The sequence below is a fragment of the Diceros bicornis genome, chromosome 18 (genome assembly GCF_020826845.1).
Source record: "Diceros bicornis minor isolate mBicDic1 chromosome 18, mDicBic1.mat.cur, whole genome shotgun sequence".
Lineage (NCBI taxonomy): Eukaryota > Metazoa > Chordata > Mammalia > Perissodactyla > Rhinocerotidae > Diceros > Diceros bicornis.
The window spans coordinates 17,380,941-17,399,013 of record NC_080757.1 but is presented as its reverse complement, the minus strand read 5'-3'; the positions used below and the strand labels follow the sequence as shown (position 1 = coordinate 17,399,013).

The following is an 18,073-nucleotide window of genomic DNA, read 5'->3' as shown; positions in this document are numbered from 1 at the left end:
CAGCAGATTTCTCAGCAGAAACCTTACAGGCTAGGAGAGAATGGAATAATATATTCAAAATACTGAAAGATAAAAACTTTGAGCCAAGAATACTCTATCCAGTGAAACTATCCTTCAGATAGCATGGAGAAATAAAAGCTTTCCCAGATAAACGAAAGCTGAGAGAGTTCATTGTCACTAGACCTCCCTTACAAGAAATGATGAAGGAAGCCCTCCTACGTGTAACAAAAAGGCAAAGGTTTACAAAACCTTGAGCAAGGAGATAAATAGACAGATAGAATCAGAAAATTGCAGCTCTATTTCAGAATAAGTCAGTAAACACTTAATTATAACATAAAAGACAAAGGGAAGGAAAGCATCAAAAATAACTATAAACACTTCAGTTTAGTCACAAACTCACAACACAGAAAGGAACAATTAGTGACAACAATAACTCAGAAGGGAAAGAGGTAAGGGATGGAACCTGCTTAGGCTAATAGAGATAAGAGGCTGTCACAAAATGGACCATCTCATCTATGAGATCTTTTATACAAACATCATGGTAACCACTAAACAAAAAATCAGAGCAGAGCCACAGATCATAAATGAAGAGAAAACCATCACAGAAAACCACTAAACTGAAATGGCAGTCAGAAATGCAAGGGAAAAGAAACAATGGAAATATAGAACAACCGGAAAACAAAAGACAAAATGGCAGTACTAAGCCCTCATATATCAATAATCACTCTAAATGTAAGTGGATTGAATTATCCCATCAAGAGACAGAGAGTGGCTGGCTGGATTAAAGAACAAGATCCAACAATATGCTGCCTCCAGGAAACACATCTCAGCTCTGAAGACAAACATACGCTCAGAGTAAAGGGATGGAAGACGACACTCCAAGCAAATGGCAAGCAGAAAGAAAGCAGGTGTTGCCATACTTATATCAGACAAAGCAGACTTCAAGATAAAAAAGACAATGAGAGACAAAGAGGAGCAGTATATAATGATAAAAGGGACAGTCCGCCAAGAGGACATAACACTTATGAATATATATGCACCTAACACAGGAGCACCAAAGTATATAAAGCAAGTATTAACATACCTAAAGGGAGAAATTGACAGCAACACAATAATAGTAGGGGACCTCACACCCCACTTACATCAATGGATAGATCATCCAGCCAGAAAGTCAACAAGGAAACAGTGGCCTTAATGAAATACTAGACCACATAGACTTAATAGATACATATGAACATTCCATCCAAAAACAGCAGAATACACCTTCTTCTCAAGCGCACATGGAACATTCTCAAAGATAGACCATATGTTGGGAAACAAGGCAAGCTTCAATAAATTTAAGAAGATTGAAATCATATCAAGCATCTTTTCTGACTATAATACTGTGAAACTAGAAATCAACTACAAGAAAGAGGCTAGGAAAGTCACAGATACGTAGAGACTAAAGAACATGCTGCTGAACAACCATTGGATCAATGAGTAAATCAAAGGAGAAGTCAAAGACTACCTGGAGACAAATGAAAATGAAAACACAACATACCAACTTTTATCGGATGCAGCAGAAGTGGTCCTAAGAGGGAAATTTATAGCAATACAGGCCTAATTCAACAAAGAAGAAAAATCTCAAATAAATAACCTTAAACTACACCTAACGATACTAGAAAAGGAAGAACAAAGGCCAAAGTCAGCAGAAGGAGGGAAATAATAAAAATTAGAGCAGAAATAAATGAAATAGAGACTAAAAACACAATAGAAAGGATCAATGAAACTAAGAGCTGGTTCTTTGAGAAGATAAACAAAATTGACAAACCCTTAGCCAGACTCACTAAGAAAAAAAGAGAGAAGGCTTAAATAAATAAAATTAGAAATGAAAGAGGAGACATTACAATGGATACCACAGAAATATGAAGGATTATAAGAAAATACTATGAAAAACTGTATGCCAACAAATTGGATAACCTAGAAGAAATGGATAAATTCTTAGACTCATACAACCTCCCAAAACTGAATCAAGAAGAAATAGAGAATCTAAATAGACCAATCACAAGTAAAGAGACTGAAACAGGAATCAAAAACCTCCCAAAAAACCAAAGTCCAGGACCAGATGGCTTTTCTGGAAAATTCTACCACACATTCAAAGAAGATTTAATATCTATCCTTCTCAAACTATTCCAAAAAATTGAAGAAGATGGAACACTTCCTAACTCATTCTATGAGGCCAACATTACCATGATGCCAAAACCAGAGAAGGACAACACAAAGAAGGAAAATTACAGGCCCATATTGCTGATGAATGAACATAGATGCAAAAATCCTCTACAAAATATTGGCAAACCAAATACAGCAATACATTAAAAGGATCATACACCATGATCACGTGGGATTTATACCAGGGACTCAGGGATGGTTCAACATTCACAAATCAATCAATGTGATATACCACATTAACAAAAAGAGGAATAAAAATCACACGATCATCTCAATAGATGCAGGGAAAGCATTTGACAAGACCCAAAAGCCATTTATGATAAAAACTCTCAATAAAATGGGTATAGAAGGAAAGCGCCTCAACATAATAAATGCCAAATATGACAGACCCACAGCCAACATCATACTTAATGGTGAGAAACTGAAAGCCATCCCTCTGAGAACAAGAACAAGACAAGGGTGCCCAGTCTCTCCACTCCTATTCAACACAGTACTGGAGGTTTTGGCCAGAGCAATTAGGCAGAAAAAGAAAGAAAAGGTATCCAAATGGGAAAGGAAGAAGTAAAACTCTTGCTGTTTGCAGTGGACGTGATTCTATATATAGAAAACCCTAAAGAATCCACCAGAAAACTGTAGAAATAATAACTGCAGCTAAGTTGCAGGGTACAAAATCAACTTAACGAAAAACCAGTTGCATTTCTATACACTGATAACAAGGTAGCAGAAAGAGAAGTCAAGAACGCAATCCCATTTACAATTGCAATAAAAAGAATAAAATATCTAAGAATAAATTTAACCAAGGAGGTGAAAGACCTGTATACTGAAAACTATAAGACATTAAAAGAAATCAAAGAAGATATAAAGAAATAGAAAGATATTCCATGTTCATGGATTCGAAGAATAAACATAGTTAAAATGTCCATATTACCTAAAGCAATCCACAGATTCAGCGCAATCCCAATCAGAATCCCAATGACGTTCTTCATAGAAATAGAACAAGAAATCCTAAAATTTATATGGAACAACAAAAGACTCTGAATAGCCAAAGCAATCTTGAGAAAAAAGAACAAAGCTGGAGGCATCACAATCCCTGACTTCAAAATATACTGCAAAGCTATAGTAATGAAAACAGCATGATACTGGCACAAAAACAGACACACAGATCAATGAAACAGAATTGCAAGCCCAGAAATAAATCCACACATCTATGGACAGCTAATTTTCGACAAAGGAGCCAAGAACATACAATGGGGAAAGGAAAGTCCCTTCAATAAATGGTGTTGGGAAAACTGGATAGCCACATGCAAAAGAATGAAAGTAGACCATTATCTTGTACCATACACAAAAATTAACTCAAAATGAGTTAGAGACTTGAATGTAAGATCTGAAACCATAAAACTGTAAAAGAAAACATAGGTATTACACTCTTTGACATTGGTCTCAGCAGCATCTTTTCAAATACCATGTCAACTCAGGCAAGGGAAACAAAAGAAAAAATAAACAAATGGGACTACATCATACTCAAAAGCTTCTGCAAGACAAAGGAAATTATGAACAAATGAAAAGACAGCCTATCAACTGAGAGAAAATATTTACAAATCATATATCCAACAAGGGGTTAATCTCCAAAATATATAAAGAACTCATACAACTCAACAACAAAAAGACAAACAACCCAATCAAAAAATGGATAGAGGATATGAACAGACATTTTTCCAAAGAAGATATACACATGGCCAACAGCCACATGAAAAGATACTCAACATCACTAATTATTAAAGAAATGCAAATCAAAACTACAATGAGGTATCGCCTCACCCATCAGAATGGCTATAATTAACAAGACGAGAAATAATAAGTGTTGGAGAGGATGTGGAGAAAAGGGACCCCTCGTACACTGCTGGTGGCAATGCAAACTGGTGCAGCCACTATGGAAAACAGAAACAGTACACAGATTTCTCAAAAAATTAAAAATAGAGATACCATACAATCCAGGTATGCTGCTACTGGGTATTTATCCAAAGAACATGAAATCAACAATACAAAGAAATCTATGCACCCCTATGTTCATTGCAGCATTATTCACAATAGCCAAGACTTGGAAGCAACCCAGGTACCCATCAACTGATGAATGGATAAAGAAGATGTGATATATGTACACAATGGAATACTACTCAGCCATAAAAAGGACAAAATCGCCCCGTTTGCAACAACATGGATGGACCTTAAAGGTATTATGTTAAGCCAAATAAGCCAGACAGAGAAAGACAAACACCGTATGATTTCACTGACGTGGAAGATAAACACATGGATAAAGAGAACAGATTAGTGGTTACCAGAGGGGAAGGGAGTTGGGGGGGGGTGGGCGAAAGGGGTAAAGGGGCACATATGTATGGTGACAGATAAAAACTAGACTATTGGTGGTGAGTACGATGTAGTCTATACTGAAACTGATTTATAATAATGTATATCTGAAATTACACAATGTTATAAACCAATATGACCTCAATTTAAAAAAATAGCAAGTGTTGGTGAGAATGTGGAGAATTTGGAACCCTTTGCATGGTTGGTGGGAATATAAAATGGTGCAGCCGCTATGGAAAACAGTATAGAGCTGCCTCAAAAAATTAAAAATAGAATTATCCTATGATTTAGCAATCCCATCTGGGTATATATACAAAAGAATTGAAAATAGCATCTTGAAAAGATACTTGCCCATCCATGTATTATTATTATCCACCGCAGCATTATTTACAGTTGCCAAGAAGCAACCTAAATGTCCATTGACAGATGAATGGATAAAGAAAATGCAGTATATACATACAATTGAATATTATTCAGCCCAAAAAAGAAGGAAATCACATCTGATAAAAGACTGTTATCCAAAATACACAAAGAACGCTTAAGACTCAGCAATAAGAAAACAACAACTAAATTAAAAAATGGGCCAAAGATCTTAACAGACACCTCACCAGAGAAGATATACAGATGACAAACATGAGAAGATGCTCCACATCATATGTCGTCAGGGAAATGCAAATTACAAGTTACCACTACATGCCTATCAGAATGGCCAGAATCCGGAACACTGACAACAGCAAATGCTGGTGAAGATGTGGAGCAACCAGAGTTCCCGTCATTGTTGGTGGGAATGCACAATGGTACAGCCACTTTGGAAGACAGTGTGGTGGATTTGATACCGAACCTCTTAATCTCAAGTTCGTGTGCCCGATACCCAGCAAGCCGAACACTGAGATATGGGTGCTTGCAGATGAGAAAGGTTTATTTGAATTGGCCAAAACGAGTAGGTGGGAGCCTGGGTTCGCTCAAATCCACCTCCCCTAGAACAGAAAGCAGGAGGGTTTTATAGAGCTAAGGGGCTTGGCAGGAGGGGCCTCAGGGAACCAAAGGGGTCACTCACAATAAGCCTCTGGACAATCTGACTTCTGGGCTTCGACAGCTGCTGAGGGCCGGCCATCCGTGAGGTGATCAGCCATCTAGCTATCCCGTGATTGCAGCCTCCCCGAAGGCATTCTCTTTCTCCTGCAAAACAAGCTCACAAATCCTCGAGACCCCTGAGTCACCCCTCAAGTTAAACAGGAAAAAAAGCAAATTGGTTTAATATCTACGGTACCCCTCAGATACTTCGCTTCAGATTCTTACAAAACTAAACATATTCTTACCATATGATCCAGCAATTGAGCTCCTTGGTATTTACCCAGAGGAGTTGAGCTTATGTTTTCAAAACATAAAAACCTGCATGCAGATGTTTATAGCAGCTTTATTCATACTCGCCAGAACTTGGAAGCAACCAAGATGTCCTAGGTGAATAGATAGATAAACTGTGGTATATGTAGACAATGGTATATTATTCAGCACTAAAAGGAAATGAGCTATCAAGCCATGAAAAGACATGGAGGAGCCTTAAACACCTATTACTAAATGAACAAAACCAATCTGGAAAGGCTATATACTCTATGATTCCAACTATATGACATTTTGGGAAAGGCAAAACCATATGGCGACAGTAAAGAGATTAGTGGTTGCTAAGAGTTAGGGAGGAGGAAGGGATGAATAGGTAGAGCACAGAGGATTTTTAAGGCGGTGAAACTCCTCTATATGATATGTAATGGTGGAAAATGTCATTATACGTTTGTTGAAAGCCACAGAAGGTACAACACCAGGAGTGAACCCTAACGTAAACTGTGGACTTTGGGTGGTAATAATGTATCCGTGTAGGTTCATCACTTGTAAAAAATGTACCATATGGTGTAAAGTTTATTTAAAAAAAAATCAAGTGACAGGAATGATAAGATAGTAGGCTTTCTACAGAATGAGAGTGTGGGTTTATACAGATGTAGAAGTGGTGAACATGGTTGACTATGGATGCTTATTCCTCTTTTTACTTCCCCCTTCCGTGAAACACATTGTGAAAGGGTTTGTTGTGTCTTTTATTTTTTTCCCTGATTTGTGTAGCTGCACACCCCTAGATACAGCCTTTCTTTTTTCTTTTGCCATCTTCTTGATAAAGGGGAAGACAGAATAGTAGGTACTTAATAATGTTTTGGCATGAATATCCTTCACAACTTTAAGATCATGTGTACCCTTCATGCTCATTCTGTCAAAGATCTTAATGTCTCTGTGCCTCGCGTCTCACATCTGTAAAATGGGTGAAATAGCAATACCTACTTCATACAGTTGTTTTAAAGATTAAATGTTAATACGCGTAAAGCTCGTAGAAGAGGTCTGGCATATAGTAAACACTCAAATGTAGAGCTGTTATCGTGATTGCTGTTGTTATCAACTGATGTATTCATGCTCTTCATAACTATTCATCCTATCAAATATATTTCCTTTGTGTATATTCCTTTTCAATGTATATTCCTTTAACTTTCCTTCTCAGTCTCCTCTATAATTCAAGAGGCTTCTCCAATTTCAAACAATTTAATGAAAAGAAAATTTATATGTGCAGAGATAGCTGATTTAATTTCTTTAGTCTTTTTGAGAGTAGAATTTTGAGAGTAACCTTATTTTTTCCTTCATGTTACAGGTGGTATGCAAGATTACAATTATGTATGGGCCAACTGTTTTGAGATCACATTAGAACTGACTTGTTGCAAGTACCCACCTGCATCACAGCTTCGACAAGAATGGGAAAACAATCGTGAGTCTTTGATCACATTGATTGAAAAGGTAAAAGTAGCAGACTGGAAGGTTGGGGTATGGAAATAATGGATTAAGTAAGGGGGAAATTCGGTTGCATATTAATAACAGTCTGTACTAGATACCCTTTACTTATCTGTTTTTATTATTTAAGATTGTAGGTTATCTTTACAAATTATTACGTTAGAATCTATCAGAACATATTCTAGCTGTGCCTCCCCTGCCCTCCCCCCAGCTTTTTTCCTCTGGAGGGCTCCCTTTAACTGTCTTAGAACACTTTTACAAACTGAAATAATTAGCTAAATTTGTACTACCAGGTTCTTACAACGTCATGTGATCATATTTGCTAGAGAGCCTTTACCACTATTTGAACCATGGCCATAAGTTTAATTTAAACATCAGACAGGCTGATATACTATTGGATATACGTGAAATTATTACTTATACTTTGTTGAGAAAATTAGAAGTCTGGTTTTGAGGAGAGAGAATTTCAAAAGCATATTACTAGTCTAGGTTTCAAACACATGACTTAAGTTTAAGGATTTAATATTTTTGTCTATATTTTATTTTACCTTGGAAGGATTGAAAAATGTTTCAGGGAGATAGAGGAGTAACCTTATTTTTTAGAAATTCTAGCATCGATGCAGAGAAATTATGTTTTCTTGCCTTCCAAATGAGTTGTCTCTGAGCAGTCTCCTTTAATTCTTGTTTCTTTAGGTCCACATTGGAGTTAAAGGATTTGTTAAAGATTCAGTAACGGAATCTGGCTTGGAGAATGCAACCATCTCAGTGGCTGGTATTAATCATAATATCACAACAGGCAGATTTGGTGATTTCCACAGATTACTGGTTCCTGGAACTTATAACATTACAGCAGTTTTAACTGGGTAAGAATTTAAACTAGACTCTTAAAATATCAAGCCTCTGTTTATATCTACAACAGAAATATAGTCTAGGAAATGTTACTTACTGTATCTGGCTTTTATTTTTCCTTATTTTCTGTTTTTTTTTCACCTTTTATAAGAGAAAATACCATTGTGGAGTCTTTTGTCACAGTCTAACGGTAAAACTGGATATGATGCATAATTGTAAAATTGAGAGGAAGGACAATTTTAAAAGCTTGAAAAGATGGTCAGCTGTGTAAAGCATGCCTCAAGGCTAATTGAATACCAGAGTAGGAGAAACTCTGGGCTCTGTAAAAGACATTTTGAAGAGCTGTCTTTTCATCGGCTTTCTAATATACATGAAATGAGTAGTTGCCCACTTCCCCTGGAAACCTTTCTGGAAGCTCACTTTGATAAGGATTTAATTGATAACCTTTAATTTAATTTTGAACTTTCCTATTTGGGAAGGTAGTTTGAATGACAGTTTGATAAGGCGCTGCAAAGAACTGGATAATTTATCCCTTCTTTGAGTATTATAGCAATGGTTAGAATGGATTAATGACCTCCACCTTTCATCGTATTCTCTCCTTTGAATGTAATTTTTTGCAAGCATTTTAATGTGTGGAACCTGAGAAAATGGTAAGAGAAATAGTTCTTTAAAGACTTAATCTTGGATTCTCTGTGAGATAACATCCTGCAAGTCTTGAATTTACACATTTATCTTTATTTAGTTTGAGTTTTGATAGACTAGTAAGTGCAGGAGTCTGAAAAGGCTATTGCGCTTTTATCATGATAAAGCATTATGTGTTTTAATTTAACTCCAAGCCATCTACTTTTTCAAATATTTTTTTTTCAGGTATATGCCACTGACTGTTAACAATATAATAGTGAAAGAAGGACCAGCCACAAAGGTGAATTTTTCCCTTCGGCCAACTGTGACTTCAGCAGTCTCTGACGCAACTGACGTTGTAGTAACTGCTAGCACAGTTGCTATACTTAATATTCCTCCTGGAACACAGTCCTCCCACCAGCCAGTTCAGCCCAAAGACTTTCACCACCACCATTTCCCTGATATGGAAATCTTCTTGAGAAGGTTTGCCAATGAATATCCTAACATCACCCGGCTTTATTCCTTGGGAAAATCAGTAGAGTCGAGAGAACTTTATGTAATGGAGATATCTGATAATCCAGGTGTCCATGAACCAGGTAATTGGTGGGTCTTACACATAATTTCAGTAGTGTATGTACTATATTGCTGTTTCGTCTAGAAAGATCACCTATAGTATGTGTAACTGGAACAAAGAAAATGTAACCAATTTTTTGCCAGGAAGAAGAAAATCCATTTGATAACCCATATTAGGCACAGTATTTAATATACTGCATAGGTTAAATTCTTTCTGCTAATATTATTTTTACTTTCATATTATATGACATATATATATATATATGCTTTGAGCTTGCTCAGACATATATTAGTAAGGAAGCTGCTTTATAAGATGCTTTTTCCTGCTTCTTTTGCCAAAATATATCTTTTCTTAAATTTTTTGTTCAGGGTCTTTGTGTATGTTGGGGAAAAAATAGAGTCCATGATAAATGAAAAGGAAGAAAAATCTTCCATGTAATTATTTTGTCTTCAGGTGAGCCAGAGTTTAAGTATATTGGAAATATGCATGGAAATGAAGTGGTTGGAAGAGAACTGCTATTGAACCTCATTGAATACCTTTGTAAGAACTTTGGAACAGACCCTGAAGTAACAGATTTGGTTCGAAGCACTAGAATTCATCTTATGCCATCCATGAATCCTGATGGATATGAAAAGGCCCAGGAAGGTAAAGAATAACTGTCTATTATATGCTTAACTTTTTTCGTTATCATATGGCATGATTATTTGGGGTAGAAGAAAATTTGAACTGGTTATTTCCCTGGAATTTCTTCATATTTTATTCTTATAATTTATAATTGGTTCTAGCTTTTATATTCTTGTAAGATAGGCTAGTTCATCCAACAATTATGTGATCAAGTTTATATTTAATGGCGTTCTCCACTTTGGTAATGGCTCTTATTTACTAAAAATAATATACGATTTTTTGTGTGTGTGTGAGGAAGATCAGCCCTGAGCTAACATCCAGGCCAATTTTCCTCTTTTTGCTGAGGAAGACTGGCCCTGAGCTAACGTCCGTGCCGATCTTCCTCCACTTTGTGTGGGACACCGCCACAGCATGGCCTGACAAGCGGTGTGTCGGTGGGCACCCGGGATCCGAACCCGGGCCACCAGCAGCGGAGCATGCGCACTTAACCGCTACGCCACGGGGCTGACCCCAGTATACGATTTTTTAAATTGTTTCATTTTAACAGTAATTCTTGTTAAATTATTGTATCCGGAACCTTACCTCGTAAGTGAAAACTCAAACCAAATATCTTTGGAAGCCAGTGACTCCCAGTTCTACTCCCCATGCATAACCTAAACCTGCTAAGTTATTGACTTCCCATTCCTTTGCCCTCTCTGGACTAGCCCATCTCTCCTGGGGCAATATAGTAAGGGCAAGGAAAGCAACTTGCTTGCACAAGCCACCTTATGCAGAACACTAGGAGAGTGGGAATCCATCTTTTCCCGACCTGTGGTTCCTTCCAGGCAATGATACCAGTGAGTACAATAGGTACAACAATAGGAATGTGCAGCCACATGATTTATTACTCTCACTGACTGAACACAGAGAGAATCAACTAATGAATGACCGGGTTAATCCTTAAATTCTTTCCCTAAGGACCACATTTTTTTGTCAGCCTCACAAATCCCTCCCACATTCTTCCCTTGAGACCTTTCTGAAAGGTAGAACTGCTAGTGAGCCCTCAAGTTTTCTTCATTCATTTGCAATTCTTTTCTCCTTATAATGACAATAAGAGGGCTCCCATCCCTTATTAAAATGGAATAAGCTTAAATGGAACCCTTTCTCCTCCATCAAGTTAAACTTCCAACTATGTTCTTGGCTAACTTTACCTTTTTGTGATCACTTTAGTTAAGCATACCACGATTTTCTTCTTTTCATTTGGTCTGTTTCTTTACGATATTTTAGTGACCTGTATACCAGTACAATAGAATCTCCCCCTCTGATCATTCGTGCCCATTCAACATTGTGATCATGTCATCGTATGTGGATTATTGATACTTGAGCAATACTTTAATATAATTTGTATACTTGGATTTTTTTTCCCCTCGAAGTATGACCAGAGGGCAGAAATGACATGGTTTTACCTCTCTGTTCAAAAGATCTGGAAGAGATACTTTTTTTTTTTTTTTTGGTGAGGGAGATTGGCCCTGAGCTAACATCTGTGCCCATCTTCCTCTATTTTTTTTGTATGTGGGACACTGCCACAGCATGGCTTGATGAGCAGTGCATTGGTCCGTGACCGAGATTCCAACCTGCGAACCCCAGGCCACCAAAGTGGAGTACACGAACTTAACCACTACGCCACCAGGCTGGCCCCAAGAGACACATTTTTTTAATGTGCAGTGTAAAAAAAAAGGTGTGTTTTAATCATAGCGTGATTGATCATAGTGAAGCCTGATGTGTTCACACTTAGCATTGAGTGAAGATAGCTGAAGTAGTATGTGTTGGATTAAAATGTAAGTGAAACATAGCTTAAATTTGACTCCTTTATCATACAGGAGATTCAGTAAGTGTAATTGGCAGAAACAACAGCAACAATTTTGACCTGAACCGAAATTTCCCAGACCAGTTCGTTCAGATCACAGATCCTACCCAACCAGAAACTATTGCTGTAATGAGCTGGATGAAGGCCTATCCATTTGTACTGTCAGCAACCCTGCATGGAGGTAATACCAACTTGATATTCCACTAATTAATTATTGTTGGGAGCATTTGAAAATCCTTGTGGAATTTTATCTGTTTATCATCTTAGACTGTCCTAAAATGGGTATCCTGTTGTTGCTTTTATGGCAGACAACAATCAAGATCTTTTCTCATTACTTTTTAAGCCAATTTCCTGGCTGTTTTCCTCCTTCCTCTGTGACACCTCCCCTTTCCCATACTGTCTCCCCTCTTTCTATCCTTCCCTCCCTCCATCTATCCTTCTCCCTCCTCTCCCTCCCTCTCTCCCTCGCTGTCTCTCCCTTTCTCTCCTTCCATCTCTTTCTCTCTTCTACTTGGTTCTTCAAGTGTTTTATATTTATCCCTCACAAGTGTTTTTATATTTATCCTTCTCACTGGTAATTTGGTAACATGCTCTTTGTCATTCATAAAAATTAAACACTAACAGATCCAAATGTTTAATTCTATTTCTAGTTTAATAAATCTTTTATGTAGATTTAGATTTTGACATTCTCTAATCTTTTGCTTGCTATATATTTAGCTGCAGCACAATGACCTCATTCTCATATAGTATCTGAGCTTACACCTCCATATAATTCAGCAAGAATTGATCAATAGGATGAGAAGTCAAGATTAAAAATCATCACAATGTCCAACTGGGGTTGTGTGAATAAGAGTGGAAGTATCAATACCCAAGAGAACTGAAAACATATGTCTACACGTAAACTTATACATGAATGTTCATAGTAGCATTATTAATAATAATCGAAAAGTGTAAACAACCCGAATGTCCATTGACTGGTGATTGGATAAATCAAATGTGGTATACCCATACAATGGAATATTATAAGGCCATGATAAGGAAATGAAGGTGCTGATGCATGCTACATCATAGATGAACCTTGAAAACATGCAAAGTGGTAGAAGTCAGTCAAAAGAAGCCATATATTATGTGATTACATTTTTATGAAGTGTTCAGAATAGGCAAATCCATAGAGATAGAAAGTAGATTACTGGTTGCCTCAGGCTGTAGTGGGTAGTGGTGGGAGGGAATGGGGAGTGACTGCTAATGCTTATGGGTTTTTTCTTGGAGTGATAGCATGTTCTGTAGTTAGATAGTAGTGGTCATTGTACAACCCTGTGAATATACTGAACAACATTGAATTATACGCTTTAAATGGATGAATTGTATGATATGTGACTTATATCTCAATAAAGCTGTTAACAAAAAAGAGTGAAGGTGTCAGCCCCAGGGCCAATGGGGAAGAAATTTAGTGTCAACATTTGTTGGACTATCCAAAGAAGTATCACAGTGGAGATTTGAGGGCATATAGGTTAACCTGCCATTTTAGAATGACAGTACACACTTATGGATATCTAGATTTAAGAACTAAATTGAGATTCTCCAAAAATTGCTTTGAAAGCTTGCCAGTAGTAGAAAAAAAACTTCTACAGTTGGTAATCATAGACAATTCTCCAAGACCCAAATAGGAATTATGAAGTTATTTTTTTTGTTTGTTTTATATTTGATGTATTTTATACCACATTTGATAGAAAGTGTTTTTTATTTTGAGCTTTTAAAAGTATTCTCAGAATACATTACATGACATGTCAGCTAAATCTGAAAACTTAATACTAGTTACATTTCAGTGAAAGTAATTTACAGGTTTACACATGTGGTATCAAGACCTTGGCATGGTGGGGGATACATCTTCAATCATCTAGGCATGTTTCTTTCCATGACATATTGTTTTCTCATCGTTAAATCTTTAAATGGGTTGTGAAATCTTGGCAAAGAAATTTAAAAGAGGATTTCTTTGCTGCCAACTTAACAATTCAGAAGGATTTTGAAAGAATATAGAGAAAAATAAGATTCCTTTTTGTAAATTTTGATACTAATTTTTTTATTAAGGTGAAATTCATATAACATAAAATTAACCATGTTAAAGTGAGCAATTCAGTGACGTTTAGTGCATTCACAGTGTTGTACAACCACCATCTCTATCTAGTTCCAAAACATTTTCATCTCCCCAAAAGAAAGCCCCTTACACATTAAGCAGTTGCTCCCTACTACCCACCTCCCCTCAAGCCCTGATAACCACCAATCTGTGTTCTGTCTCTGTGGACTTGACTATTTTGGATATTTAATGGAAATGGAATTATACAATATGTGACCTTTTGTGTCTGTCTTCTTTCATTTAGCATAATGTTTTCAAGGTTCGTTCATATTGTAACATGTATTAGTACTTCATTGCTTTTTATGGCCGAATAATATTCCATTGTATGTAAATACCACAATTTGTTTATCCATTTCTCCATTGATGGAAATTTGGGTTGTTTCTACTTTTTTACTATTATGAATAATACTGCTATGAATATTGGCATACAATATCTATTTTAGTCACTGTTTTCAATTCTTTTGGGTAATTCCCTGTTTGGCTTTTTAAGGAACTGCCAAACTGTTTTCCACAGTAGCTGAACCACTTTACATCCTCACCAGCAATGTATGAGGGTTCTCCACATCCTCACCAACACTTATTATTTTCCTTTTTTTTTTTTTTATTTTTGAGGAAGATTAGCCCTGAGCTAACATCTGTTGCCAATCCTCCTCTTTTTTTGCTGAGGAAGATTGGCCCTGGGCTAACATCTGTGCCCATCTTCCTCTACTTTATATGGAATGCTGCCACAGCATGGCTTGATAAGCAGTGCGTATGTCCGCGCCGGGGATCTGAACCTGTGAACCCCGGGCCGCCGGAGCAGAGCACCAAACTTAACCACCATGCCACCAGGCTGGCCTCTATTTTCCTTTTTTCTTTTTATTACAGCCATCCTAGTGGGTGAAAAGTGGTATCTCATTGTGGTTTGATTTGCATTTCCCTGGTGGCTGATGATGTTAAGCATCTTTTCGTATGCTTATTGGCCATTTGTATATCTTCTTTGGAGAAATAAGTCTTTTCCTCATTTTTAACTAGGTATTTTGTCTTTTTGTTGAGTTGTAAGAGTTCTTCATATAGTCTGAATTCTAGACCCTTATCAGATTGCTGATTTGCAAATATTTTCTCCCATTCTATAGGTTGTATTTTAAGTTTCTTAATAATGTCCTTTGATGCTTGAAAGTTTTTAATTTTGATGAAGTCAAATTTATCTTTTTTCTTTTGTTGCTCATGCTTTTTGTTGTAGGTAGTAATTATTTTTTTAAATAAATTGTTTCACAGGAGTCTTATAGGTCTTTTATGACTTTTTTTTTTTTTTTTGGCATTAGAAAATTAGCCATTTGAAAGACAGTATTGAGTAGAAGTTGATGTTGACTTTTTTCTGTTTGAATTTTTAGATATGGGTCACAGATCCAGGGTGAAACTAAATTTTTTTAAGAAATTAAATTTGTCTAAGAAGAGGTGTTGAAGTACACTTGTTCTTGTTAGAACTATTTTGGGGAATAGAATGAGCATAGTTCTTCATACTTGCTTCCTAAAGAAATTTTTTTTTATATGTGAATGTTTGCTGATATTTGTTATCACAGGATTACTTCATCTGAATTCAAGTTGAATATGTTTCTTCACTTCCATGCCCATGAAGTGACGTGATGAAAAAGGCAAAGATGAATGGCTTAGTAGAGGCCATGGACAGATGGACAAATGAAAACAATGTGACTAGTAGGAAAATAAAGAATTTGACCCTATGGTGGGGGTGTGGGCATGTGTAGCTCAGAGCTCTTGCCTGAGAAGCACCCTACCTAACTGCTTTATGCCCTGTGGGGAGCATAAGGGAGTTGATATCCTTTACACACGTTTTAAAGCATCACTTTCTTTACCTTAGGTCATGAAAAATCATTTTATATAACTCCAGTTGACTAATTTCTAATCTGAGCATGAGAGAAATTTTTAGAATTTTTTTCTGAGTGTAGGTCAGGGCTGGCTCTGCTATCCACACATGTCATTTAACCTGTTTTTAGATTCCATATCTGCAGAATGAGATGGATGGATTAATTGGACTTCAAAGATCTCTTCTTATTTTAAAATTCCATGACCTTATAAATGTCTGAATTTTACTGAAGAAGTATCAAAATCTGCTCAATTTTTCTGATCCTAAATATTATAAAAGTAAAATTGTTTAAATTAAGCCTGTATATTTCTGGTTTCAACTCTGACACGTAAATTACACCTATAAGTTCAGGTAAATTCCCAAGACCTTTCCAGTTAAGGCAATCTTTAAGTGTCATGCCTAGCTATTTAATATTTTACTTATCCACTTTGATTTTCTGTTGAGGAAATTAACCACTTTTTCATTTCTATTGAGGAAATTAGCCTTGGAAAATTGTATTGGTTTCCTGTCTCTGACAGTATTGTGAAAAGTTTACTCTATGTTAATGATCCATCTTGAAACAGATAACATGATACGTTTTCCTCTTTTCTCTTTAGGTTCTTTGGTGGTGAACTACCCTTTTGATGATGATGAGCAAGGGGTTGCCACATATAGTAAATCACCAGATGATGCTGTGTTTCAACAAATAGCACTTTCTTATTCCAAGGTAGGCTTGTGCTTAAACATAAAATGCTATAAAATTAGTTCTTTCATTAAAAAAAATGCATGAAAACAAAGTGGTGCAAGACTCAGGTCAAATGCTTTCTTCTGGGTTAAGCCTTGCATGATTCCTTTCAGGCAGCTTTTTCTCCTCTGTTTCCCACCTCACTTTTGAACATACTACATGTCTTTCTCATTAGCCTCTAAGCTCAGATAATATCTTTTCAGCTAGTTTTTAGCACAGTACCTGGAACGTAATAAACTAAACATAATAAACATAAACTGGCATGCTAGTTTATTTCATTTGACAAGTACTTAAGTTATAAACCTAGTAAAGTGGTCTAAGGCGGGGGTTCACAAAGTACAGCCCTGGGGCCAAATCCAGCCTACCACATTTTTGTAAGTAAAGTTTTATTGACAGACAGCCACATCCATTTTTTACATATCGTCTAGGTCTGCTTTCTCTTTCAACATTTGAAAATAAGACAGTGTGATTCACTGTGTTAACAGATTAAAGAAGAAAAACACGCAATCATGTCAGTAGTTGCAGAGGGCAGAGTTGAGTAGTTGCAACAGATAGTCTCAAGCCTGTAAAGTCTAAAATTTTTACTGTCTGCCCTTTTGCAGAAAAAAATTGTCTACCTCTGATCTAAGGTATTTAAGGGCCTATAGTAACATAAGCAAGGGAAAGCAGGTAGAAATTTCTGCATTTTCTAAACTTCCTTTAATGAATACATGTTACTTTTACAATCAGAAATGTTATATTTGTGTATGTTTGTGTGAAAATTTAATTTAAAAATTGTTCTTAGAAAACATGTTAAAAGTTGGGGCTAGGGAACTAGGCTTGTTGGTTTCAATTTTTGGTCTTACTACTCACAGTCGTCTGTGACTTTCTTGGTATAGATAATGAAGACTATTACTGCAACTCCATGCTGTCTAATCACAGCCTTCTGTCATTCCACTTTTCCCACTCCCTCATTCTCTATGAGTGGACCTTGTGAAATTGTTCCGAGTTTCTAACAGGAGAGCACGTCTATTATTTCACTGTAAAGAATAATTGTCTTCTATTTGGGCACACCATTTTTAGAGGGATGTACATGGAATAATAAAAGAAGAATGGGATACCCTCTGAATCATCAAAATAAAAATTAAGTGATCAGATTTTGCACATATCCCCATCACATTCCATGCCCATTCTTTATACCCTCATATATGCTTTTCACTCTCATTGTGAATTCTAGTTTCCTAGCTTCTTTTTATTTTCTTTGACCTTTAACCCTTTTGATTTGATTTACTTTCTACACAGCCTAGACCCATGGACATACCTTTCAGTAATACTCTCACTTACACCTTAGGATCTTTTATACCCTTTTGACATTTCTGCCTTGCCAATGTACAGTCCTCAGTAATTACCACCATCTCTCTTCTCTATCCCAGAAAAGTCACACAGTCATGGCAATAGACTAC

At 36.5% G+C, this 18,073-nt stretch overlaps 1 protein-coding gene across 1 annotated transcript in view; it reads left to right on the top strand.

The window, feature by feature from the left end:
- Positions 1–18,073, top strand: part of CPD (carboxypeptidase D) — a 65,798-nt gene that overhangs the window by 20,945 nt on the left and 26,780 nt on the right. The window contains exons 3-8 of the mRNA XM_058560166.1: positions 7,259–7,401; positions 8,089–8,258; positions 9,112–9,461; positions 9,893–10,084; positions 11,923–12,090; positions 16,504–16,613. Of these exons, the coding sequence (XP_058416149.1) occupies positions 7,259–7,401; positions 8,089–8,258; positions 9,112–9,461; positions 9,893–10,084; positions 11,923–12,090; positions 16,504–16,613 (1,133 nt within the window). The remainder of the gene's footprint in view (positions 1–7,258; positions 7,402–8,088; positions 8,259–9,111; positions 9,462–9,892; positions 10,085–11,922; positions 12,091–16,503; positions 16,614–18,073) is intronic.